Consider the following 26,836-nt stretch of genomic DNA (forward strand, 5'->3'; position numbering starts at 1 on the left):
GGGGCAAGCGAAGCTGCAGCCGATTTCCCGACCGCTTTGCGGTTTCCACCAAAGATGACTCAACCCTCACCGCTCGCAGCCTTCTCGTACACCACCCGTGACATATTCGTTCGTGAAAGAGTGCTTTATTATAACAAGGCGACCGTAAGCAAGGAAGAACTTCTCTCCCGCATCCGCAAAGCCAACGCGGGGAAGCCGCCTGTGTGTCAAGACATGGCTCTGCTTCTGTCAGAGAAAGGGGGAACCTCTCTGCAAGCCCCGACGCCCCCTCCCCGGCCGCTTACTCTGGGAGAAGGGCCAGGAAGGGCGGCGCGGCAGCCCGGCGGGTGCCCGGCCCTGCGCCCTGCCCGGCCCGGCCCGGCCCGCCGACGGTGCCCCCGGCCCCGCGGGGGCTGCGTGCTCGCCCCCCCCCCCCCCCCCCCCCCGGTGTGTGTGTGTGTCCCCCCCCCGCGGCCGAGCGATGCCCTACCGCAGCGCCAGCACCGCCCCGGCCCCAACCGCGCTTTCCGCGCAACTCACCGCCGCGCAGGTGCGAAGTGGCCATTTCTGCCGTGGCGGGGACCCAGGTGCCGAGCGCGCCTGCGAGGCAGAGCGGAAGGGCCGCCAGCAGCGCGCTGTCCGTCATCTCCCCCGGCCATTAGGAGGGCGGCTGGGCGGCGGGGCCGCCCCCGGGGGCGGGCTCGGGGGAGCGATGGGCTGCGGCGCCCTGCCCAGCCCAGCCCTGCCCACGTTGCCCTGAGGTTGAAATGCAGAAGTCAAGGCTCTCTCGCCGGGAAGCAGATTGCCTTGTGGCCCTTTTCCCCTCGCGCCCCCGCTGCCTCCGCCGTGGAGACCAGAGAGCCCCGGGGGCTAGCGCAGCCGGGAGCGCGGGAGGCGGGGAGCCGGTCTCTGGGCTTAGGTCTCCGCCTGGGATTTAGGGCAGCCCCCGAGGTGTCCTGCTCAGAGGAATGGGTAAGTGGCCGGGAGCTGCAGGAGGGTTCAAGTGCTGTCAAGAGAGGGGGAGCACCCGTGCGCCGTCATGTGCCGCCGCCGCCGCGGCTCCCTTATTGACTTTGCTCGTGTTCCTACAAGTTGTAAGAACACGTTAAGGGTCAGGAGCAGGGAAGAGAGAAAGCTAACGACTGCTCGGTTTATTATTAATGTTACTAGGCGAGTGCGAGGCAGGATCGCAGCCGAGTGGATGGCTGCAGCCTGTGGCACGTTGTATATTATTCCTGACACCGATCTTAGCAGTTAACATTTTAGCACGTTTGTTTTACAGCCTGGTGTAATTGTGCTGTTAAGCGAGAGGCGCTAACAGCACCAGAAACGGTCTTTAAAAAGTTAGTCGCGACTCAGAAGCACCGCGTTGCCCTTGCCTCTCCCAAGATGTAAAAGAATTTCCTCAACTACTTTGCCTTCCTCTCCCTCCCCCACGACTTCCAAAATGTTTTCCTTTCCTTTTTCTTTTCTTCGTGTTCCTTTTTCCTGTGGTAATAAAGCTGACTTGTCTGTTGGGGCGATCTCGTTTTTCTTCGCTGGAATGTGCTTTTTTGGAATATGCTTGATGCACAGTCCGGAGACCTCCGACATTTGTTGCCACGGATTTTCTTTCTTTCTCTTTTTTCTTTTCTTTTTTTTCCTCTCTCCTTCCCCCCACCCCCGCTTTTTTTTTTTTCTTTCTCCCCCCCCCCCCTTCAATTTCTGGGGCGTCCAGCTATTATAAAGAAGCGTGCGTGGAGTGACCTGGGGGTCCTCGAGCTGTGACATCTGCCTGGTGATGAGGAGCAGGTCAGACGCCCTCTTCTGAGCCATTCGCCGTGTCCGACGGGTGTTTTTGTGCGTTTGCTTGCAGAACCTGCCTTCGGGGAAGTGAACCAGCTCGGGGGGGTGTTTGTCAACGGGAGACCCCTGCCCAATGCCATCAGGCTGCGGATTGTGGAACTGGCGCAACTGGGTATCAGACCGTGTGACATCAGCCGGCAGCTCCGCGTTTCCCACGGCTGTGTCAGCAAAATCCTGGCTCGCTACAACGAGACCGGCTCCATCCTACCGGGGGCTATCGGAGGCAGCAAGCCTCGGGTCACCACCCCCACGGTGGTAAAACATATCCGGACCTACAAACAAAGGGATCCGGGCATCTTCGCCTGGGAGATCCGGGATCGCCTGCTGGCCGATGGCGTGTGTGACAAGTACAACGTGCCGTCGGTCAGCTCCATTAGCCGCATCCTCCGGAACAAAATCGGGAACCTGTCTCAGCAGAGTCACTACGAGTCCTACAAGCAGCACCAGCCGCCCCCACAGCCTGCTCTGCCCTACAACCACATCTACTCCTACCCCAGCCCCATCGCTGCTGCGGGAGCCAAGGTGCCCACCCCTCCCGGGGTGCCAGCGATCCCCAGCACCATGGCCATGCCCAGGACGTGGCCGTCCTCCCACTCGGTGACGGACATCCTGGGGATCCGGTCCATCACAGACCAAGGTGAGGAGGGGGGACCCGGGGCCGCAGCGGCAGCCAGGCGGGGCCGGAGCGTTTCGGTCCCCTGCTCCTGGGCTCCTTCCTCTCCGAGGGTCCGAAGGAGGTTTCGTGGTTTGCCTCGGGAAACCTCTCGCGTCTTCCCCAGCCCGGGCCGGGCACTGAGCTTACCGGAGGATGTGCCTCGGGACGCGGGCAGATCGGAGGTCCCGGGGTGGGCTGCAGGCGGACCTGCAAACGGTACATACCGGCCGTCACCGCTGCCGTTGTGACCCGAGAAGTGGCGACCTTGGCCGGAGGGAACGGCCCGGGGTGCGGCGGCCGCAGGGCGCGCTCAGCCCCGGTGCCGCGGACCGTCCCGGTGCCGCGGACCGTCCCGGTGCCGCGGACCGTCCCGGTGCCGCGGACCGTCCCGGTGCCGCGGACCGTCCCGGTGCCGGCCGCGGCTCGCTGCCGCCCTCCAGTCACAGGCGCCGCCTTGGCGTTACCGAGAAGTCCATTTTCTCTAGTTTTCGCAATCAGGCCAAATTTGCTCCGGCAGGAAGTTCAAATGTCACCTAATTGCTTTCATTCTGATGCTGTATTTTCCTCCGAAGCAGTGGTCCAGGAAAACCAAACCCCCAAGATTTGCTTCTCTTACCCCTTCCACCTTCTTTCTGTTTCTCCGCCTGGAAACTGCGTCGCGTCTCCCAGCCGCTCGCTACGCTTTGCCGCAAAGAAAGGGACATTTTTTCCATTTCGGTCTCTGCCAGTGAACTAACAGTGAAAGTGGTTAAAACAACAGTTTAAAATAACCTTCGCCTACAGCGATCTCTGTGTCCCGCTCTTCCCTCCCAATTAGCGGGGGAGGGGGGGCGGCTGTGATTTCTGTTTTCATTGCGTTTTTAACGGCAGCAATCCGGTTCCAGCAGCACTTCAAATGCAAATTAATCCTTTAGGCATTGCAGAATAATTCTCTTTTCTCAAAAAGGTGGTTTTTTTTTTAAGCAACACACACACGAAAGTATGTTTTATTTATATTAATACATACAAAAATATTTAAGTTTTGTCCTTCTTCGCCCTCTACTTCACGATATAAACTTTATCCTCAGACCACGTTGGCACAAACGAATGTGTTTCTGAGTCGACTTTAACAAATACACGCCTGGCAATCTCTGCTCTTTGCTGGGGAGAGGTAGCGTTGGCAATGAACATTAAAAAGAATGAGAACGTTACAATCACATGAGAAATGGAGGGTTTTTTTTAGTGAGTTCCTCTTTTTATTAACACCACATTGGCAGGCAGGCAGGCCTCTGATGGTACTGCCGGCTGCCTCGGTATCTGCCCCGTCTCCCTCAGACCTCGGAGCTGCACACATCTTTCTGCAGTGTAAAATCTTCCCCCCCCCCCCCCCCCCCCCTTCCCAGCAGAGAGCCGGGGCTGCTGAGCGGCCGATGCCGCAGATGGGGGCTGCTCGCCCTTGATTTATAGGATAAACTGACCTTGCTGACACGGAAAGGAAGCCCCTATTCATGGGAAAGTGTGAGATCAGCAGAAAAGGGCGCTCACCGAGAGAGCTCAATTTCTTAAGACAACTTCAGATTTGTGCCTTTCCCCAGCCTCGGCGAGGGGCCGAGCAAGGTGGTGTCGCGGGGAAGCCCGCTCCCACGGCGGCTCCGGCGGGCCCGCAGCCCCGCAGGCTTCGATGCGGCCGGGCGCGGGGCTCGGGGGAGCCGGCCCCCCCCGGGCTCCCCCTCGGGGCCTGGGGAATTCGCCCGCCTGCAAAACAGCCCGATATTCCCGTGCCACGGCTGATGTGCGTGTAAATAACAGGACTTTTAGCTTTTTTTCCCCCTCTTTCTTCTCTTCCTCCCTTTTTTCTTTTCTTTTTCCTGTCCTTTCCTTTTTTTTTTTAATTTATTTTTGTGTTTTGTTTTCTTGTTTTTTTCGTCCCAAACTTGTTTGGAGCCTGGTTCATCTGCAGCCGTGCCAGGATTATTTCTAAGAAGAGGTATCGTTTGTCCTCGGACTCGCACACACACACACGAGGCGATTCCCGTAAATCCCCCTTAGGGGATCCCAGGGGACAAGTGCCGGGGGGCAGCTCCGTCCCGCCAGTACAGGGACACGGGGACGAACGACTCAGCCAGCTCCGGGCTCGGCTGGCGATCGCTGCCATCGGCTGCACGGAGGGACCCGCCTCCCTTCTCCCCCCCCGGATCACCGTCTCCAGGTGCTCCCGGGAGGCTCAGCAAAGTGTAGCGGGCGAGGGACAGGCTTCCCCTTAGCTCTGCCCCCCAGACTGCGTCCCGTGGGGAGTGGGAGCCGTCTCCAGCCCGGAGCAAAGCGCTCCGCATCCCGGCCCCTGCCTCTAACCCCCCCTTCCCCCCGTGTTTCCCAGCAGTGAGCGACACCTCGCCTTACCCCAGCCCCAAGGTGGAGGAATGGAGCAGCCTGGGCCGAAACAGCTTCCCTCCGCCGGCCCAGCACGCCGTCAACGGGCTGGAGAAGAGCTCCCTGGAGCAGGAGGCCAAGTACAGCCAGGTAAAGAGAGAGGGGGGGGGAGGGCGGTGATGCACAGGGCCCCTGAGCTCGGCCTCGGGCTTGTGGCCCTTGCCCGAGGCTGCCGCTCTCGGTTTGGAGCCGGTGCCGGCCTTCCCTCGGTTTTGGTTTGCAAACGAGTCGGCCAAGACGGGCCACGTCGGGAAAGAGCCTGGCTCCCGCCTCCGCTCCTCTCTCCGCTCCCTCCCTCGGCACAGCCGCCGCAGCCCCCCGGCAGCCCCCAGCCCGCCTTTCTCCGGGCCGAGAGGCTCCCGGCGGGCGGAGGGCTGGCGGGGCGGGCAGCGCCCGCACCCCGGCCGCCCAGGGCTCCCGGCGCTGCCCCCGCCGCCGCGGCACAGCCCGCCCAGCAGACACTCCAGACCCGCCGCGCACCGGCCCCCGCCCACCGAGCCGCCCGGCGACCGGACCCCGCCACGCCGCCCACCGGGGCTCTAGCCCCGGGCCGTGGGAGCGGGCAGGTCCCGCCGCCGCCCCTCAAGCCGCCTTTTACCCTGTCCGCAGCGTGCTCTGTAGGCAGGGGAATAATTTGAAAATGAGGTGTAATTGCTTCCTACATTAAGCATTTTTAAACGCTTAAGTAGACGGCGAGTTTCCTACGTTTTAATTACAACACAATATAACTGTTACTTAATAAATCTCTGTCTAAATCTTTGTACTTGCTAATCAAATCCCGTGCCAGGAGAAAAGCTATAAAAGGCTCAACTGTTACTCGTTGGGAAAGCACAGGTTTTGAAAACTTTTTTCCATGCGATGGAAACATTTCAAAACGTATTGGAGGTTTCTCAGATACACTGACTTCCCGGCCATTCATTTGTTACGCTTATAACGAAGTCGAGGAAAAACCGCGATCTCTGTTTAGCGTGTTCCGATTCAAAGACAGAGGTTTTGGACGTATTTTTCGAGTTCTGTGTCTGGTTTTGGATTCCATGCCGAGGAGACTTTTGTAGCTCGTATTTGGTGCTGAGAGTAGCTGAATCAGACCCTTTCAAATTCAAGATGTGGAGCGCAAACTTCGGGAATGCTTGCAAAGAGGTGAATGAGGCAGAGCGGGAAATATTGTAGGCCCCAAAAGTGAACAACCACTTTACTACATATATTGCCTTACAAACAATATGCCGCCCTTAATGCTGTCCTATTTGTTTTGTATTACATGTTTCTATTATCCCATTATTATTCTGTTCATTTCATATCACAAATAATGTGCACTGTAGGGTAGCCATGACTGTATGGTTAAAGATAAAATTAGAGTTAGATTTAGAGTTAATATTCATCCTTCCACAATTTTCTTTAAAAACGTAACTAATAAAGTTTTAGCAGTCTTACTAAAAATGATGGAAATAGCTTGTCATTATTCTGTTAAGAACAGCTGTACTGCTGCTGCGTTGTCTTGGGCTCCAGGCTGGGCCTTCTGCACATGATTCTGCTGAAATATTCACAGGATCCAGCTCATAGGCTATAAACCATTGCCTCTGTTGGAATCTCATTTACCTCAGCAGATGTGTTGAGGAACAACGTTATGTAAATCGGGTTATTTTCAATGCTGGTGTTGGAAACTATTTTTTTATCTTTTTTCACTCTTTCAATATTTATGCTTTCATCTTCATAATATATCACTGTTCTACTGTCAATACCAGTCTTACTTTAAAGTTTTGTTCCACCTGAAAGATCACCTGATAAATGTAATTTAAACATATTCGCTATTTAAAAATGGAGCAAATTGCTATAAATAAAATGGAATTCATTTATCAAAATACATTGTCCAGAGAGTTTAAAAGGGCAGAAAAGCTAAAAAGTATTTATCCAAAAGGTCATTTTCAGAACCCTGCTCACTAAAAGAAGACACAGAGGAGATTCCCCCTGGCTCCTTCCCCATAATAATATGGGTAAATTGAATTTGGCTTTGGAAAGTTCTAACGTATAGACCAGTCTATTGATGTAGTATTCAGACTTGCTTACCGGAGAATTCATTCACACGTACATTAATTGCTTTGTCTGTCACAAGCTTACTACCTTGCTAATTTAGAATGTATTCAGAAAAAATTAATGTCAAATAAGGATCTGAAAATGTGATTTTTTGCAGTTTTTGCAACATTCTTTTTGCCAAAAGATTTGTTCCAACCAGGTGCAAAGTGAAATTTATGAACCGAATTCTTGCTGCATGTAGCACTGACTTACTAGCTGTCTGTTTGCTGAAGCGCAGTGAGTCTGGGGTGACAGTCTGTGACAGTAAAGTCTCACCAAAAGTCTCTGACGTCCTTGGATCTTTTCATAGTCTCTTGCAATGTGTACTGCTTTGGGTATAAATAGATGAGCAGGGGACAGGAGAGAACATTGGTTCATTTGTGCGAATCTAGCAAAGGGCTATATGGAATGGTGGAAAAATGGGGAAGCCACAGTCATAATTTATATGCCAGAAGGACTACGGTGAAATAGGCTCTGTCTCTGGACTTCAGGGTAAATGCTGTTTTTCTCATCTCCTTTGGGCAAAGCTTATTACAAAAGCTGGGTCTTAAGAAGGAAGACAGCAGATTTTCCCCAGAGAAGAAAAGTGATTGTTCTGTAATCCTCCAGTTTTATGTCTGTATTACTGAAGTCAGAGGTGCCTACAAGAGGACTAGAGCAGCAGGGAATCAAGCGTGCGTGTTTTACTTAGGCTTTCCAATTACACAACAGGAGCAGAGGGAATGTGCTCTGAAGCACATTAACAAAGGATTTTTGTGTGAGTGATAGGGAATTCTGCTGTTTCCAACAAATACCAGCTATACATTTTAAGCATCAGCAACATTCAAGGTTCACCTGTCCACAGCTTGCAAATAGCTCCATAGCTACTAGGTGAGTGAAGGACTTGTTCCCCAGCCTTAGTCACGGAAGAGAATATTTTACTTCTCAAGAAATCTCCTGGAAACTCCCTCTGCGTAAGAAAGACTAGAAAAATTGAGCCCGAAGAACAACATCTTCTGTACTTTTAAAATATGTTTATTTGATCCCTCCTTTTAAATGATATACATTTGTTTTAACACACGGGATCCTGTAGGCTTTTTTCAGGCAAAACTCTTATTGACCTCCCAGACTTGTCAGCTGGCAGCCAAGGCTGATCTCTTCGATGGGTTTGAACGGCTGCATTTCACCCCTTGTGCCTCACATTAGTGGGAATTTGGGCTAGGGAAGGACTCCACGAAAGAGGCGGGAAGACTTCACATTTTTGCCTCAGCAATACGCAGTCACACTCGTTTAACACAAAACTGAACCTCTGTATGTAGAACATTTTTCACTTTAAGTATTATGAATTTCCTGGTGTCTCTGGGGCCTTTGCGATGTTGTTTGGTATTTGGGTTTGAGGAGTTGAAAGCTCTGCCTGGCAGACTGTGATTCTGTACCAATCATTCCCCAGGAAATCACAGAGATGCCTTGTCAAGTTTCTATTCATTTTTAATTACCTGATGTCCCAAGCTGTCGTTTATATGTAAGCAATTGCATTATATTTTCCCGGTGTATCATATTCACAAATTTGTCATACAGCTTTGCAAACAGAGCGACTGTGAATCAGAGAAACTGAAACTGAAAATAGATTTTTCTGAGAGTTTGACAGTTTTGCATCATACACATTTCGTACAGAGCTCAGTTATATTGCCGTATTTATATGGAGAGGCACATTCAATGTGGTGTTGGGGAGATGGCTTCTACAGATAATTATATTATTAATACAAAGGATGAATATTCTGAGTATCTTATGCATTACACAGCTTATACTGACAGCTGCATTAAGAAAAAAATATAGCTGAAATCGCTGAAATACAAACCCATTTGTACCCTGCATTTGAAATGAAAACATTTAATAAATATGTATCATATTTAAAATGCAGTTTTCAGACATCTGATGCTTGTGACTTTCTGGACTAACGTCACGGATGTGCAAACTGAAAAAATTGTGGTCTCTACACATTTATAAAAATGCAGAAGATCTGACATATGTCTGTACGATTTGTTGAGAGGCAAAGAATAGCTTTGGAAATACTTTTTTTCAGAATTATTTGCTGTGTGCGTTGCAGGAAGCAGATGTGCACATTGCCAAAGGGAGCTGATACTGATTAATGGGAAAAAGCTTGTAACTGGGGGATCTAAGAGCAAGTGGTTATTGCAAACTCGCTCCTGGAAAGGGTACGCTATTCGGAGGCCTGATCCCAAACCTACCGGAGTTGGTGAAAACACTCCTTCTCATTCAGAGGGGCTTGTGAACATGGTTTGAGTGAAGTCTTCCTCTGACATATTGGGCAGACCACAAAGCAGCAACCGCTTCACCTCTGTCTCAGCTGAACTTCATCAGCTGTTAGTGGCTTGAGTTTTCGACTTTGCTGAGACAGCACTCCCTGTCCTTTGGTTGCATTCTGATTAGGGGTCACGAGGTGCATGTGCTGTAAGTACATAAAGGGAGGGCTCTGTTTTAGGGCAAGGGATTGCAGTTAATTGTGGGTGCAATTCTGGACAATTATTTGCACAGAAAATGTAGGCAATGTAAATATTTAGTTCCTGATCTTTGATTGTAGATGAACAATGAACTGTATATGCGGTGGCCAAAGCATCTGTAATTGTTTTTATCTGCAGTGCTTAGAGCCCACAACATATGGTAACTTCTTTGGGAATAAGATGAAAATGTAACCTTAAATGTTATGGCCAATTACGTGACCCTCCTACACAGATTATTTATTGAAAAAATTAATTAGCAGATGATTACTTATTTGGCATCTTATATTCTAACTCAGGATTCAGGCAGTTGGATTCCTGCTATGGGTCTGTGCAAAATCCATCAGTGATAAAGGTCCGGACCTCCCACTCCTCACTCATACGCGGCGGGGAGGTGTTGAGGAGAGGTGCTGATTTGCTTTCTTGCCGTAGTATCTGGTAGAATTGTTAGCAGAGTTCCTGTGTGGTGCAGGGGTTCAGACCTTGGCTTGGAGACTGTCTGGTTCTGTGTCACTCTCATTAGGATCTCCAGACCAGTGCCTGTTATTAAAATGCTGTCACTAAGATGGCTTTCTGGAGGTCTAGGCTTCCATGTCATTGCATGTTGTGGGTGAGGGGCATGAGCTGATCCCACTACATGCACCCGATTCCTTCCCAGGTGATCTGGATGGCACCCCATTCGAACCCCATTTGTGAGACCTGCCTCTTACTGGCCACCTGCTTCCACGGCCAAAACACAGTGCCCTGCCCACCAACCCACATGGCTTCAGGGCACTCCACCCGGATGAAACTAATAAAGAAAGTCAGAGAGGTGAGTGAATGGTATAATGACACTCAAACTGCACTCTCAGCACCCTCTGCTCAAAGGGCCCCAACCCACCAGGAGCTCCGCCATGACAAACAGGACCAGGGACTGAAAAGCGAGAGTGGTGGGAGATACCTATGGCAGCCAAGCAGCCGAGTGCCAGGGGCAGGGGGACTAGATAGGACTTGATCTGTTCAGTCTTCTGGTGCTTGCAGTAGAGTGGGAAGTAGATAAAGACTGGATGGTGTGTTTGAATTTGTCTGTTGTGGCAATTTATCAGCTCTTAGGAGTTGCCTGTGTACCTAGTCATAATGACCATGGGCATTCAATAATCGATGGGCTGAGATTTTACCCTCGTTAACTTACCAGCTTCCCAGTAATTGCCTCTGCAGCATCGGAGATTTGGTAGACAAAGGGGACTGCTGTTTTGGCTCTCCCTGAAGAGGACAAAGTGGGGACTTTACTAGTTTGACCCTATATTTGCCTAGCTTCCAGCCATCAAGAATCCCTTTGATGTCTCTGTGTCCGTAAGTCTCCTTCTTCCAACCTCAGTTTCATTTAAGTAACACCATATTGAAATTACAATATATTGATAAATATTTTATATTAAGAAGGCATTTTTCATAGAACCTTTTGCTAATACATTATAGTTTTAACCATCAGTGTAGAAAGAACAAATGTTTATTCCTTTCAGTGTGTTTGCTTGTTTAATGTCCATGTGTGCCCTGCCTGACTCCAGATTTTGCCAAAATACCAAGGGGGAATTATTGTGCAAATCTGTTCTAAAACTATGGGAATCTGTTGTTAGTTCCTACTCAAGGGAGTTTGCTTATATGGCATGATTTTTTTCCTGAGCTTTCCTTTTGTCCTTGTATATCTGTCTAAGGGAGACTCAAGTTGTGTCTTTGTCATCAAAATCAAGCTTTGTGCTCACAGCAAACAGAATGTGTTTTCACTCCACTTTGAGGTAGTCTGGTTGTGAGGTTTGTTAAATAATAGAATATATCCCAAGATCCAGCACCTTCACTGGAAAAGCAGTGACTTCCATTTATATCATCCTTCCTAAACTGGAGTAAGCAACCATTCAGTGAACGTACAGACCTTGCACAATAATCTACATGTGGGAGACATTTTAGGTGGACGTATTAGTGTGTGCTTGGTGTGCCGTATGTGGTAGATCTCACTTCACTGTGAAAACCGTCTAAACCTATCCCTCTTCTGAAGAAGCATTGGAAACCCTTGCTCTCCACTTCTCCCTCAGAGCATGCTTAGGTTTTACAACAACCTCTGCCGGCTTGTATCCATCGTGCCTTTTTCTCCTACCTCTCTTTTCCTCTGTTGTTTTTGTAGTGGATTCCTCAGTCTCTGAGAAAGAGGGGGGTTTTTTTGCTTTCTGCTGTAGTTTGTTTTGGAAAAGACATAAAATGCCCCTGGCTCCTTTAGGAAAGGATCGGTGATGGTGTGTAAATTCAAGTTACTATTACTATTTCCAAAACTGGGTTTTTATTTCCCTGAAGAGACCAAGATTTAAAATTTGATAAGAAAATATAATTAAGAGTGATCTTGATGCATGTCGCAACTATAGTTAAAACACTCAATTGATATTATCTGATTTCTGTGTTATTCAGTGCAGCTGGGGATGCCTAGAAGTAAAGGAAACAACTTTAAGTTAATAAAAAAGCACATTAAACACGGGGAATGGGATCTGCTCATTATTAAGGGAATGAACGTTATTTTAGAAGGAATTAGTGTGATTTTCTCATGCAGTACATTGTAATGCATTGAATTTAGTAACAGGAGAAATAACTGTAAAGAAAATGGCATCTTTGTAAGAGACACTGTATAGGATTGGGTAGCTAATTACGTTTGGAATCTTAAAGCACTCAAGCATGTAAATAACTCCATTTTAACTGTGACTTCAACTAGAATACCAGCATTGCTTTGTACGACTTACGGTGAAAGAGAAATACTATAATTCCCCATTCTTGAAAGGTCTCCTTCCATTTTTCAAAGCTCAGTCTTCTGGGCATCAGTCCAGCTCAGCTGAGCAACAGACTGACTGTAAACCCCTTGCCCATGTGTTATTTTAAAAGCTCCTCAATTCCAATGTATTACCGCTGTTCAGTCTTTCTTGAAAATAAAGGCATATGTTTCCAAGTTATATCCTACCTACAAAATGTTTCCCCTTCTGTTCAAGATTTTTTGGATGTCAAAATTATTTAAGGACAGTGTCCTCATTTTTCAGAGTCTGTTTTATTCTCTTCTGCTTGCAGTGAAATTAATAGAAAATCAAAGGGGGAGTATGTTCAGTAAAATAAATTCATTCATCTAAGAATATGGATATATAGTCTAACGTGAAAAGATTTTTGCAAGAAATTTTTCCAGCATTATAAAAAGACAGCAAACCCTGATTTGCAGGGTCAACTCTGACTAGCTTATTCATATACAGCTTAGCAATTTTATTACATTTTTCTTAAAAATATTTTTAATAAAAAGTGTTATCATAAACAGGAGAAATTTACTCAGTGCTCACTTTTGTAATCCTTCTTTAGGTAACTCTGACTTACCTGTGTAGGCACGTTTATTTTAGTGGGACACTGATCTGAATGAGTGTTTGTAGGATCATGTCATTTTTCCGATTGATGCTGTAGCACTGAATAGCAGCTTCAGAATTTAGCTCAAATTTAGTTAACTACAATTTCTGCCAAAATATTATTTAAGGTTATTCATTTTAAAACCTTAGAAGAAACATAGGCGTATTACTTACATCTTTAGGTAATGCCATTTTCCTAAATGAGATTTCCATTACAGGCCTGCTGCTGATTTTTTACTTGGAAAATTTGTTTACTCTTCCCTTGGGATCCCATATGTTGGTTTGATTTATAAATCATATTTAACCTCCAATTAAAAAGGGAGATTTAGCATGTTTGCTTCCTTTCTGTTTGCAGTTTGTGTTTGATTGCTCCTAGTCTTGTTGCCATAAACTTTTTGACTGATTATGTGCATGTCACTAAGAACATGACATATCCTCTGGGTTTTTAAGGTAATTTGCTCTTCTGATTGAAGGACTAGATATTCAGCTCTGCTCCCTGCTATGCTTTCCCTTGCTGTGGAAAAATGACTTCTCCAGTAGCTACTTTGTGGCTATGTTTTCAGGACATTCAGAAAAGATTCAGCATTTCCAGAAGTTGTTTTAAGTTTTTCAGTTTGAAAAATGAGCGAGAGGGTGTCTGTCTGCGGTGCTACGGTAGCGTCCCTGCCGCTAAAGCTACTGCCAGCACTCCGCTTTGCTGGGGAGCTGCTGCTCTCAGTACGACAGTTGTGATACCTCTGCAGATTTGTTTCATTTGCTCTTGGGGAAAGGCTCCGTGCTGGAGGATCAAGGCAACGCGCTGAGCTTGCTGATCCGAGGACAGGAAGGATTCGTTCCTTCCAAGTCAGTGTTAGAATTGAGAAATACAGGTGAAACAGCAACCTTATTCACCAGAGGTGTGTTCCCCAAGTCTTGACACAGGCTGAACTTCTGCTGATTCCAGCAGGGGAGTTTGGGCTGAGTCACTGTCCAAGCTCATTAGGGCTGGTGAATTAGGTAACTCGAGCTTGAAGCCTATGTTGTTTCTCCAGAAACACTTTTTTTTCATAGACATTTAGAATACTTCTACAGAACATACACTCTTAGTCTATGCAATAAATTATCTATTTAATAAAATATTGTAACAATTACATTACAATGGCCAAGTGATTAAAATAATTGGAAATAATAACTTTAAAGTAAGAAGAATAATTTACGTTCTTTTGGACACTTACTTTAGAGTTAGACTATAAAACTGAGGTGGCATCCACCTGTGGCATCAAATATGCTCGTTTGTATTCATGTAAACCTGAAATGAGATCTTTTGCATTATTGCTATTAATGATAACTAACATAAATGCAGGTCTGTGATTTTGAATGCTGTGACTCTGGGTCATTTTCTGAAACATTTAGAAGCCACATGGGAAGGGATCACAGGAGACGGTCTAATTTTGATACTGAGAGAACACATATCTAGCAAGCAAAAGGCAGAGAAGGAAAGTAGAGAAGGGGATGAAACAAAACAAAATAATATCAATTAATTACAATATAGAATTTGGATTTATACCACGACGTCTGAAAGTGGAATCTAGCTTGTGTGTTTCTCTGGTATTAACATGACCAAGGCATTAAAAAAAAAGTCAGGTAGTTTGTCTGATGTGGATTGATTGGGAAGTTTGTCCAGAAAGCTTGTGCCCTGTCTCTCCTTACCATGCAGGAGAGAGGAGGCTGAAGCTGTATGACACATTATACCAGCACAACCTTCGTAACAGAAATCAAGGTGTGTGTGGTGGTTACCTCTGGTTTGGAGAGGAACTGTTCTGACTTTTACGAGTCCAAAGAGCTAATGGAAATTACTTGTTCCAAAGACAATCCCACATAAGCTTGGTTCTAGACTTGCTTTTCATCCACGCACCCTCTGTGTCCCAAATCCCAAACAGACTGAAAACAACAGTGACAACAAAAGTCATCTCTAGTTAGTATTGTACCTAAAGTGTCGAAAACGAAAAAGTCCCTCCGTTAAAACTACTGAACCAACTCCTTCACTGGTGAAAATACATGAGTCCATTTCTTTCAGCAGCATCATTTTATGTGACCTAAAGCAAGACTTTATGTCCACCTTGGATTTGAATTCTGGGCTGGATATTCCTTTCACTGGCACTCGTGCGTATCAGCAGTAACTCGGCAGAAAGGCACCAGACGCAACTTGTGATCCTGACCCAACCACTGTCGTTCTGCAGGTATCTTTGCGAGAACATGTTTAACTGAATTTGCAAATCAGTGGGAGGTCATGTGTTCTAGGTTTTGAACACAGCTCTAAAATTTTGAAATACTTCCTCCATCAGCTGTCTCAAAACATTGATAGAAGCATCAATTCAAAGCAAATGTTTCTCTCTGCTTTTATAGAAGCCGGACAGTAAGCACTTTCAAACAGGAACCCTTATCACTTGCACAGCAGAGGTTCTTGTTCAGTTAGAACTACATGTTTGTTTGTTTGCTTTAAAAAATTAGATTTCCCTTGAAAAGCAATGGTTTAAATTAAGAAAAAAAATATTTATAAAACTTAAAAACCAGGTTCAAGAAGCTCTGCACTTAAAACAAGTTCGAAGGGTTTTAAAAATCCATAAACACCATGGGGTTCTCGCACTCCTAATTATGAATGTTTAGATTTTGGTGTTCATTTCCTCTGATTGAAATACTGCAGGATGAATTATTCATCCAGTATATACAGGGTCATGGAACTTAATCCCCTCCATTTATTTTAAGTGAATGTCATGTTTGTAAAAAGTGCCAGATTGACAGACAAGATTCAACCCTTCTGATAACCTACACTTTGTATCTAAAGCTGTTTAGAAGTAAAAACTCTTGCGGTTAAAATTATTGAGTCAAGTCCTTCACTGATGAAAGTCAGGGATGAAAATCAGGTGGTTTTTTTTTTTTGACTAGCATAGTTTTAAATCACATAAGGTGAAGTTTTTTCTATCCCCTCAGCTTTAAATTCGGGCCAGAGGAGGCCTCTGGCTGCTTTGTGGGTATGGCTCAAACCTCCCCTGAAGCAGAACGGCGCTCCGTGCCGGGCCAGTCCTTACCCATCCCAGTGCCGCCTGCTTGGCTGAAGGTACCTACTGGCATCCACATCATCATGGTTTTGAGCAGTAAAGCTTTGTAGCGCTGGAACAAAAATAAGAATGATTCATTAATTCAGCAAGGCAGTGACAACAGCTTTCCAGCATTGGTGGCCTCTGACAGGTCGCAACTGGTGGTCTCCACATCCTGCCCTCAGTAGTTAGGGCAAGATCTTTCTCACATTCAAAATAGACACTATAAAAACAACTGTTATTGCAGCTGTAATTTAAGTAAAGGGGGGTGGGTGGATGGATAAAAGGGTTGTTCTGTCTCTTATAAATCAGGATAGGTATTCTTTTAAATTAAGCTTTTACAAAAACTAGTGAGTCTTTAGTCAACTCCCATTTGTTTTATCAATAACAACCCAAGTAGCACCTCCAGTGTAATTCAGTAACAAACTAGGGCTTCTCCTATAATTACAGTTCAGAGACTTTCATTTTACTTTGTGCCATAAGACCATACTAAGGAAGGCCACACAATGATAAATAGAAGTAGGGGAACATATATAATTGGATTAAATATTTATCAACAATGTCTGCATTAATGTGAGCTGTTGAGGAGCTCAGATTTGCCCCAAATCATGCAAAGTGATCACTTTCTGGTTGCTGAGAAACCTGTGGCAGCCTTGTCTGTAGGAGCTGCAGGAGGCCAGGACATTGATGCTCGAGCATCGGTGGGCCAGCACAGAGGTGGCTTGTTGGCACATTGCCTGGCACAGATCTAGCCTGTGCCCACTAGCACACAGCCAGACACTGCCCCAGCATGGCGTTGGGCAGGGCACAGCCCAGGGACCCTGCCCAACAGGCTGCATGGGCAAGGACGCCCAGTTTCTGGCAGAAGAGAGGTGAGCCATGGGGCTGAGTGTTGCATGGCGGTGCTCATCCTCAGGGCCAAAGAATTGGCCCTGGTCTGTTTTATTTACATGTACAGACACAGTCATCACCTCCAGGGAATTTTTTGCCTGGACACAGCCTTGGACATAGTGGGAAGTCATTTCTTGAGGACCAGAAGTTGCCTTTCTCTACCCATATACTCTTGGCCCGTGATGGTGGGGTGGGGAGAGGTGCTTGGCAAAGTGATTGCATCAAGCAGTATTTTCCCTTGGCATAATGCAGCACTATGCACAACTTTGAAGGATGCATTTACAGTCTTATTCTTCCTCAGATGAGAGATTGTTAGAGCATCTGCCTTTTCTAAAGAGCTCTAAGAGGAAGTGCCAGCGGTTGGAGAGCATCCTACAGCATGGCAGTCTGTACAGCATATGGGAAGCATTTTCTCTTCTCTGTGGCAAAGGAGGGCTCTGGCTTTTCCCAGACACATGTGGTAGAGGGGAGCAGTGACAACACAGGAGGCTGGAGGGACATGTGCCGCCTCTGCAACCTAGGAGCAATCCTTTCAAAAGCACAGCCAAGGGTTCACTAGACATGACCACTCATGTCTAGTAGGAATCCTACTTAAAATGGGGCTTCCAGGCACAGCCTTGAGCCCACTGCTTGGTACCAGCCTGCTTGGGAGTGGGCAAGCCTGGAGGAGCAGGGTGGCCTTGCAGAGTCCAAAAATCCTCTTCTGAGCTTCAGAGGCTGGAGGTTTGTGCTGTCTCAATGGCTATGAGACTCTTCAGGGACTTGCCCCAGGTCTTTTCTCCTTCCAGCACCCCTTCGGTGTTTCTGTACTTCTCTGTGCAGGATACCTTTGGGTTGTGGCTCTTGATGTCCCAGTGTGATAACCTGGCTCTAATGGCTCTACTGCCTCTGTGCAAAGCTTTTTGTTGCTGTTTGTTAGAAAAAAACAGAGGTGCTCGTTCTTGTTTCACATTCTTCTGAAAAGCACTTTACACATTGGAAGAGGCAGGGAGCTTGGAGAACAGCAGCTTTTTAGGGCCTGTCACACTTTTTACTTTCCAGTAAATTCAGTGAAATAATTTTCCATGTGATTTAAGAAGTGTACTAATTTACAGTGCAATTATTTGAAGGTTTGTATTAATTAGTATTGTTGCAAACACTGATATTTAGAGCTGAGGCTAAAGTGTAATTCTGAGACACAGTAGGGGACATGTAATTGGAGTTGAAGGTCAGGTCACATATTTGGATTTTCAAAAGAATAAGGCAAGTTCAGCTTCAACAAAGTGTTTATGACAATTATGTTGCTGCTGCAGCTGTATGTTTTGTACTAATTAATATACCTATCGGAGGCTTGTGGCTGGGATCCTGTCACTGTCTCCTGCTGTTTTAGATTTGCTGTACACATTTACATTGACTCCAGCAGGATTACTGCTTGGTTTCCCAAGTGGCAATGAGAGGATAGTCCAGCCAGTGGAACTGTGAGTTACATTGGTAGGAAACTCATGAGCCTGAAACCAGGCCAGTGCTCTTGATGAAGGTAAATACTGGAAATTTAGGCAGGTGCAATCCAGACAGGAATTGAACAAATGAAATGTTAACATTATGTGATGTTTTAGCAGAAACACAAGTCTGCTTCATTTCTTCACTCTGCACTGTCCAGGTTAGGTCCAGTTCTACCAGGTGATTAAAAATGGCAGATGCTACATGATTTGCTGAATCGATACCCGTTCTTTCATATTCAGATAGGAAACGTTTCTGGGAAAAAATGCCACCCCAAATCCTAAAACATAAACACTACACAAATTGAAAGTTAAGCAAGATAAATGATCTTGGTTTGTACCTGTTCTGCTGAAGAAGCATTTACAGGGTGTGAAATAAACCACCGAACACCTTTTATTTAAATAAGGAGTCATTCATTGTGAAATCCTATCGTGGCAGACTGAAGGACTCTCCCTTCTCTATTTAAATAGAAACCCTTCTCCCCAGCCTACGGAAGGACCTAGGAAAATAGCTCACAGGAAAGGACCCAGGCCTGCAATTTTTTTGTGCACAGAAGCCCTATTGAAATCAGGAGAAGCTGTGAGCAAAGAACATTTGCAAGGTTATATCCCAAGTACCTAGAAAAAAGATTTTTTAAAAGACATCATCATCAATACTACTACTACTACTACTACTATAGTTCTGACTCATGCTCTGAGCAAACAGTTACCAAAGAGTTTAAGATGTTCCCACCTCCCCCAGCTGCTTGTTACCTCTCTGCTCCGGGGAGCGTTGCTTTGGGATCCGTGCCCGCGCCTGCCCGCTGCAGCTCTGGGCTGAGCCCACCCTCCTTCCAGGCTGGGGTAGGTGAGGCGCTGGGAGGGGTCCGTCTCTCCTGCTGCTGGTATGGCCGTAGTCACTGCACACCCAGCTTAAACTGCTACAGCACTACCTGCCAGGGCCCAGCTGCAGTGGCCAACACCCCATATGAAATTTGGGAAAGGTGGATAAATATTACAGCCCACCTGCTCTGACCCATGGGACTCGTTGCCAAGGGGATGAAGGTGCTCAGCAAGAGAGATGGGACAAACTCATCACAGATACCTCCAGCAGTAGCTTTCAAACAGCGTGATTTAGATGCAACCATGGGCTTAAGGAGTCTGTGAACAGCTTGCGGGTAGGCAGGCAGGCATATGGGGTGGCTTCGCTGTTCCTGCCCTGCTCTCGGGGTGCATTCCCTAAACATCTGCTGCTGGTCCCTGTCTGGGACAGGCTGCTGGGAGAGGTGTGCAGGGCTGATGTGGAGCAGCTGGTCTTAAAAGCAAAGCACAAGGAGGCCACTGCACCCCTGAAATCCAGGGGAGTGGTTATGGGTGGCTCTCTGGGTGTCCCCACTGGCCCTGGTTCTTGTACAAAGCCCCAGCAGCATCTGAGGGCAGCTTCTTTTATGGCAGATCCGCTGTGTCTTACTCTCTTAGAAACGTTTTTCCCTTTCCTTTCAGGCACCCAACGGCCTCCCAGCCGTCAGCAGTTTCGTGTCAGCACCAGCCATGCCTCCCTACGCCACACCAGCCCAAGTGTCACCTTACATGACGTACAGCGCCGCCCCGTCCAGCTACATGGCGAGCCACGGCTGGCAGCACGCTGGAGGCACCCCGCTGTCCCCTCACAGCTGCGACATCCCCGCCTCGCTGGCGTTCAAGGGCATGCAGACGGCCAGGGAGGGCAGCCACTCGGTCACGGCCTCCGCGCTCTGATGCAGGAGCCGGCCCAGGACCACCACGAGCCCGCTGGCTGGTCGTCCCCTGAGCCTGGCTCACGGACTGCTCTCTTCGTGCCGGCGACACCTGGCATTTCTCCTCATGACTTGTCTGCCGTAAGGCTTTTGGGATTGAAAGAGCTGAAGACAACATCAGAAACTGACAGAAGTGAGGTGTTGCGCTCTTTAAGTAAAGACCTTGCGTCCCTCAAAGGGCTCGTGGAGCCTTGTCCCACTCTCTCCTGGTCAAACCACACGTATTTATTCTTAATCATCACAGACTTTCTAAATGTGCAATTGTTATTAAGATTTGTGTAAAAATCAATAAAGAAAAATCACCACAGAAAATTCTGCTATGCCTCAAATCAGCAAAGGCGGCTAAATGGGAGGCATTTGCCGATTGCTTAGAGAACAACCCTTTCATCGACGAGGTTATACAATCCACCGCTATTAAGAGATCACTTTTTGGTTGTTTTGTTGGGTTTTGGTAATCAAATGTAGAACCAAGGCAATAGGCGTCCCTCAGATTCTTCTGGCATGTTGCCATCGTCAGGCAGTAGTAATACCTTTATGTTTTTATCCATTTGTAAATATAGGCTTTTGACAGCATTTGTTTTCACCTTCCAGTACATTTATTTCTACTTTTTTTTTTTTTTTTTGACGTTAAAAAGGTGACTTTCTAGCTATTTTCTGTGTCTTTGTGTGGTGGGGTGATAGCCTCAGGTGATGAGGTTTAGGTAAGTTTTTTTTCATCGTGTTTTTGTGCCTACAGCGGAGGCTTCAACATCTCATGAAATACAGTTATCTCTTTAGCAGAAGATTCAAAGGCAGAAATCCAGCCGAGTAACTCTCCTCAGCTACACCCAGCCTCCCAGATTCATGAAACACCACATTCATGTTAAGTGTACAAACAGAAATGGGTGGAAAATATCTGAACAAAACTGAAAACTGTAGAGGAAAATGCTGTTAGTGTGCAACCTGTGCAGAGATGCTTACAAAGCCATGTCAGTCAACAAACCCACTGAGAAACAGAATGGTACCGTCATTGTTGGCTCACTCGTGTCCAGCATTTTCGGCCCGAAGATTATGTTGTAATTTTTTTAAGAGGAAGTTGTCTTTAATTTCTGCTTTAATGAATGTAAAATATGGCTCTTGGTAAAGTTTACATTGTTGTTCTGAAGCATTTTTTTCCCTTATAGGTATACTGGTGGTGGTGCTACAAACACAGATATTATTTAATATTAACAAATTTCCTTTCTACATTTCTGTATCCAGTGGCAAGTACTCTGTGCCAGTTATTTTGCTTTAAACTTTAATCCCAAGAGAGCTAATCTTTGAAAATTTACCTGTTTTCCTTGGGCAATAATAAAGTTCTGACTATTATTCCAGAATACTTTCCACATGCTGTAGGTATGTTCAGAATATGAACGTGGAAAAAAAAAAATTAAGCCTGGTGTGACATTTCATATACTTCATAGAATATTAATATATTGTGTATTTTTATAAATGTTGTGCAATAACTTAAATTACACTAGAGATAGTTAAAGCAGAGGAGAAAACTTCATTCTTCAAATATTGCTCTATCTGCATACCATATTAAACATTCATTCAGTGGGAAGGTAAAACACGGTCCCCTCTTAAAACACAGTCCTCTCTGTGGATTTCCAGCTTTCATCACCGAGACAGCTGTGGGTAAATTTTCATAATAATCTAAGTAACCAGTACATATGTTATGTACAGTATATCCACTGAAATATAGAGGGACTCAACTGGCTGCTGCCACCTTTGCTTTTTGCGTTAAAAAATAGTTAACGGAGCTGTATTTCTATAAAGAACACAGGTATTGTATTATGGTCCTAAGGAAAGAAAGATCTGATCTTGGATGTGATCCTGTATTCTTCAGCCTGAAAGGCATTCGACAGCTGCTTAGCTTTAACGAGATGCTGAAACCCTTGTTATTCAGTGGAACACTTTTTAAAGAATGTTTCTTTGAAACCACTAAAGGTAACGTGCAGACAAGTGCATTTCCACTCTGCCACACTGTTAGTGACGTGACGGACGTTATTCTGCCTTTATGCAGTTGTAGCTGGAATAAGACGAGCTTTAACACCATGAAAAAGAAATTGGTTTAGTTCTAGACAAGCTCTTCACTAAAAATAAAATGGAGAAAAAAAAAAAGAAAAAGATCATGAGTCAATAAATGATTAAGTCGGCAATAGGATTTTAGCTTTCAACCTAGTTGTTTTACTGGATTATAGAATTATTGAGTAAGTCTACCTATTGTTACCCATACAGCACAAACAAGGTACATCAAAGGGAAAAAAAAACAAAAAAAAAGAAGAGAAGCCTTCCATAGCACAGCTTTTTGAGCTCCAAGAATTCACAAGCCTGTAACAAAGTGTGGTTATGTTAAAAGTTTTCAAAATTTTCCCGAGGTCATTTCTGGAATAAAAGTCGTCTTTTCTGACATTCCCATGAGGCATTAGTGTGTTTTGGGAGATAGAGAGACAGATCCTTAGCTTGTATCAGTTGTTTGCATTATCTTGTCTTCAGCTAAATTGGGATAATTTATAAAGCAAGGACAAGACACGATATTAATTTTTCCTCACATGGGAATACACCATCATGAACCATTTTTGTTTCGTGTTTGTTTAGGTACAGCTCTTCACGCATCTGCCTGCTGTGTGTAATACCTTACCCCCAAGTGGAAAGTCAGTGGGGCTGTGTGCAGAAAGCGTTGCTCAGAGTGAGCAAAGGTACCTGACCTTGGCTCTTGGTGAACTGCCTGGGATGGATTTTTTTGGTGTGAATTTTTTTTTTAAATGTAAACTGATGATGCAGAATACTCCTTTGCCCAAGGACTTTTTTCCCTGCTTATACTCATGGGTAAACTGAAAAACACTACAAGTTAGCTTATTAGCCACACAGCTTTAAGACACTTTACAATAAACAAAGGAGACAAAGGGAATTGTTTTTTTTTTTTTTTTAATAATAAACAAGGGTCAACTGCTGCTGTCAGGTACAGGGGTATAAATCTGGAGTGAACCCACTGAGGTGAATGGATTAATTTGGGAAATATGCAGTATATGTGAATGCAGAATTTAAGTTTTTAATCTGAAAAGCCTACACTCCATTCCCAGAGTGTCAAATGTTTTCAAAGAAATCAGTGAAGCCTAATACTTCCTTCTATGACAGCCCCACTGTGTTTGCATGGTCCCGGTACAGAAGACCTCCAGTGTAAAACTGAATCAGACCCCATATTACACCAGGAGTGATGGGGGATTGGGCTGGCAGTTCATGGGTTTGTCTTCTAAAACAGTGCTGTGTTTTCTGCTTTCTAATGGTTCTCTTTTTGTCAAAGATCAGGCTGAGCTATTAACTGAAAAAAAATCATGTTGGAAAGGATGTAAAACAGAAGGCTATATATGTATATACAGTATGTTTAAAGCCTTATATTTTTATATTTTGAATGCTCTAAATTAATAAAAGACTAATTATAAAGCATTTTGCTTTTAATTTTCAAAATTATCTTAGTAGTGTCTTCTCTTTGGCTAAGTACCGATAATGAAATGCAACAACGAGGAACATTTCCCTTAAAATTATAAACTGTAACAGAGCTGATTTTATTGATTTTAGCTATGAAGTAGCATAGGTATGAGAAGTCGCTGTTGTCAAATTTAGATGAGAGACGTTTATTGAGCATGTTAGTACAAGTATCCTTGAAAGCGCTGAGAGTGCATTTCTATTTTTAGCTTTTTGTTGCTTTTCTAATGCATTAAAAACACTCGTGAGACGAGACTTCACATGTGAACTGTCATTTTCAAGTAACAATCTGGAAAGATATTTCTTTAGGATTGCTGGGAAAAAGGTTTGTACCTCCTTAAGAGGAAGAACATCTAAAGTTAACAGTGTGAATGTAGTATGGGGTGATACAGAAACTTTCAGCAATTGCAAGATATGCATTCGCTTGACAACAAACCAAGTTTAGATAATGGGAACATTTTTATAATGTGTAATTTTAAGTTATTTAAAGAGTTCTTGAAAAGAAACTGTAGAGTGGCACAACTGCATGAACTGAAACTATGTCTTCAATTAGCATAGCAGAAATTATCATATTTCACAGAGCTAGTTAGAATGGCTAGTAAAGACAAGAGCACATCACTGAAATATTATTTATATTTACAGTGACCAGGAAAAGCAACAATTTTAGCTTTAGAGCAACATTTTTTATCTATAGAAAGCTGCCTTTCTTTGAGGTGTATGGCTAGCTAATTACTTCTGCATATGTGCTATCAGTCTAGAACATTGTTTCTCCATCCCACAGTGGTAATGAAAGGCTAAAGGGGCAGTCAAGGTGCATTGAGCATTTTTATCACAGGGCAGCTCTTTAAGCAATAGTATATGAAGGTGGATAAAAAATTCACAGTAAAATCTCATATACCTAAAAGTATTTTTTTCTGTTCATTTATTTACTCATTCCTTCTGTATTTCCCACAGTTGTTTTGCACTTTTATGTAACTTGATTCAGACTAATTATTTTCAGTACCTTCTGTGACCTGAGTGAGCTTTATACGATATATATGGCTAAGAACAGTTAGGACATTTAACAGTATGTGTGTTTTTAAGGTTGTGGCTAGTCATGCTGTCCTTTTTCTATCCTAACTCCCAACAACTTAAGAAGCTCTTCTGTCAATGTTGAAATCGTACTGGACTGAACTGAAAGCGGACCCAAGACTGACGCAAGAGTTTGCAGAGTATGGGTCGGGTCATGTTCTTAACCTGGAGTCAATGGAGCTGTCAGTTTACACTAGCTTAGTACCTGGCCCCACAGGATTATTCCATTTTTTCCTTCAAAATCCCCTGAAAGTTACTATCTTGCCATTTCAGCTGAAATTTTTAAAAAAGTGTATTGACCATATAGTGTAATTCAGTGTCCAGAATTTTCAGTTTGTCCTTGAAAAACTAACTTGTTCCTATGTCTCCTTTATATTTTCTCCTGATCCAGGAAAACAATTACAAATATCAACTGTGCTATTTACTTACGCACTTACAGAAAAGCATGTGCTTAAATGTTTTCTTGGATCAGGACCTGAAGACCAAATTTGTTTTGAACTGTATTAACAGCAGTGTAATCTGAGGGCATTCAACACCATAAAGGATGAGAATAACTTTTACTTTATTAAAGTGTATTTTAGAATGCATGTAATTTTAAAGAGTACATTTTTCAGAAGCGCTACTTGTGATCAACTGTGTCCTGAAGCCATGCATAAACGTATTCGTAAACCAAAAGCATCACTGCACCACCTGGAAGAAAAGATACTATTTTACTACATACAAAATTCAGTATTTTCAAGATTTTGTAGAGCATTTGTAGTGTGTGATCTAAACCAGTATATGGCAAAGCCTTATTTGCAAAATGGATAATCCTACTAATTCCCTAATTCACTAAAAATTCACCAATTCTTAAACCATACCAATTTTACTTAATATTAGACCATAAAGTTGATGTGAAAAGCTTGTATATTAAATCAAAATCACCCTCAGTGTGATTTTTCCTAACATTTTTTCAAGATTAATATTTTTCTTTGTTCTTTTACAAGTCAATATGTGTATATTTGTGTGTTTGTTTAGAGTTAGATTTGGCCATGAAAGAGCAACCTGAGCGGTGGAATGACAAAAATTCATCACCAGGGTGATGAAAACGCTTCCAGGGAAGATTCAAGAAAGGTTTTCAGCTGTTTGTTTACCATGTCTAAAGCAGAAGATCACAGTATTGAAATGAGTACAATCTTCCTATGCCTGTACCTGGCTATGAACCCACAGGCAAAGTTTTGATCTGATGAAATGGCATTATCTGCTAGAACTGGTAACAGTACAAAGTTCCAGCTTGAATGCCATAAAGGATCTTTACTGTTAGTGAAGGCAGACTAAATAAAGCCCTTCTGTAACCGGGCTGTAATTACTGTACGAGCTAAAGAAGGGAACGTTTCAGAAGGTGTATATATATAACTAAGCATATAGAGAAGCTTCTAGTTGGAGAAGATGGGGAAAGAGAATCAGATTCCAGGCTGCAGGATTAAAAGTGTGTTACAATGTGCTACTTGTGGGTGCCAGCACTGGGGCACAAATATTTTGTTGCCTTTGCCTTTGCCCGTTGCCTCAGTTAGTGGGTTGGAGTGGCACCTCTAACAAACAAGTCTTCTGCTGAACTGGGCTGACCTTTCTAGATAGCTGGCATAGGCTCAGACAACCAGGCACACAGAACTACCACATGAGTTCTCCCATGTTATTTATCCTAACGAACCATCATCAGACTTGAAATCCTCTGTGAACAGCAACTCACAGACAGCTAGACAGAGCAAGAGTTTGCAAAAGGCTTTGACCAACAAACAAATCATAGACACAATGTCTAAGATGTGATTTGAACTCAAATCAAGGCTGATTCCGATTCTCATACTGTGTGATCTGTTTGTGTATCTCTTTTCCTGAAAGCATTCACATGTTGAAAGAAGGAATTACCTTTCCAGTCACAATAAAGATTGTACTATTGTTTCATCGGAAAGCCAAATCTATATATTAGTCAATGGGACTACAAAAGTGTTTAAAATGAAGTGCACGCTTAACGGACTTGCTGGATCTGGGCCAGAACGCATAGTCATTTGTAAGATGGAAAATTTTATTCCACAATCTGCTGTGCTAACGGGTACTGGGGAAGCAAAACCCTGCCTTCTCTTTGTCCTGTATGTAATCTACTATCTGTGGAGTATGAGGGAAAAGGCTTTTAGCTCCAGAGTTA

At 44.8% G+C, this 26,836-nt stretch overlaps 2 protein-coding genes across 3 annotated transcripts in view; one reads left to right on the forward strand and one right to left on the reverse strand.

Moving 5' to 3' along the window:
* Positions 1 to 801: 801 nt before the first annotated feature.
* Positions 802 to 21,645, forward strand: PAX9 (paired box 9). Of its 2 annotated transcripts, none has more exons than XM_050897266.1 (4): positions 802 to 951; positions 1,835 to 2,461; positions 4,836 to 4,978; positions 19,784 to 21,645. In XM_050897266.1, the coding sequence occupies exons 1-4, from the start codon at positions 948 to 950 to the stop codon at positions 20,036 to 20,038; spliced, it is 1,029 nt and encodes a 342-aa protein (XP_050753223.1). In that variant the 5' UTR covers positions 802 to 947; the 3' UTR covers positions 20,039 to 21,645. The 2 variants fall into 2 exon arrangements, with proteins under 2 accessions (XP_050753223.1, XP_050753224.1); XM_050897267.1 differs by having other exon boundaries at positions 4,839 to 4,978.
* Positions 21,646 to 25,211: 3,566 nt separating this feature from the next.
* Positions 25,212 to 26,836, reverse strand: part of SLC25A21 (solute carrier family 25 member 21) — a 264,842-nt gene continuing 263,217 nt past the window's right edge. The window contains exon 10 of the mRNA XM_050897609.1: positions 25,212 to 25,344. Within this exon, the coding sequence (XP_050753566.1) occupies positions 25,274 to 25,344 (71 nt within the window). The 3' untranslated portion in view covers positions 25,212 to 25,273. The remainder of the gene's footprint in view (positions 25,345 to 26,836) is intronic.

This window comes from Gymnogyps californianus, chromosome 5 (assembly GCF_018139145.2).
Source record: "Gymnogyps californianus isolate 813 chromosome 5, ASM1813914v2, whole genome shotgun sequence".
NCBI classification, from domain to species: Eukaryota; Metazoa; Chordata; class Aves; order Accipitriformes; family Cathartidae; genus Gymnogyps; species Gymnogyps californianus.

Coding starts and splice junctions, on each gene's coding strand:
- PAX9 (XM_050897266.1), top strand. Junction 2,462..4,835: donor CCGGTCCATCACAGACCAAG/GTGAGGAGGGGG, acceptor CGTGTTTCCCAG/CAGTGAGCGACACCTCGCCT. Junction 4,979..19,783: donor AGGAGGCCAAGTACAGCCAG/GTAAAGAGAGAG, acceptor CTTTCCTTTCAG/GCACCCAACGGCCTCCCAGC.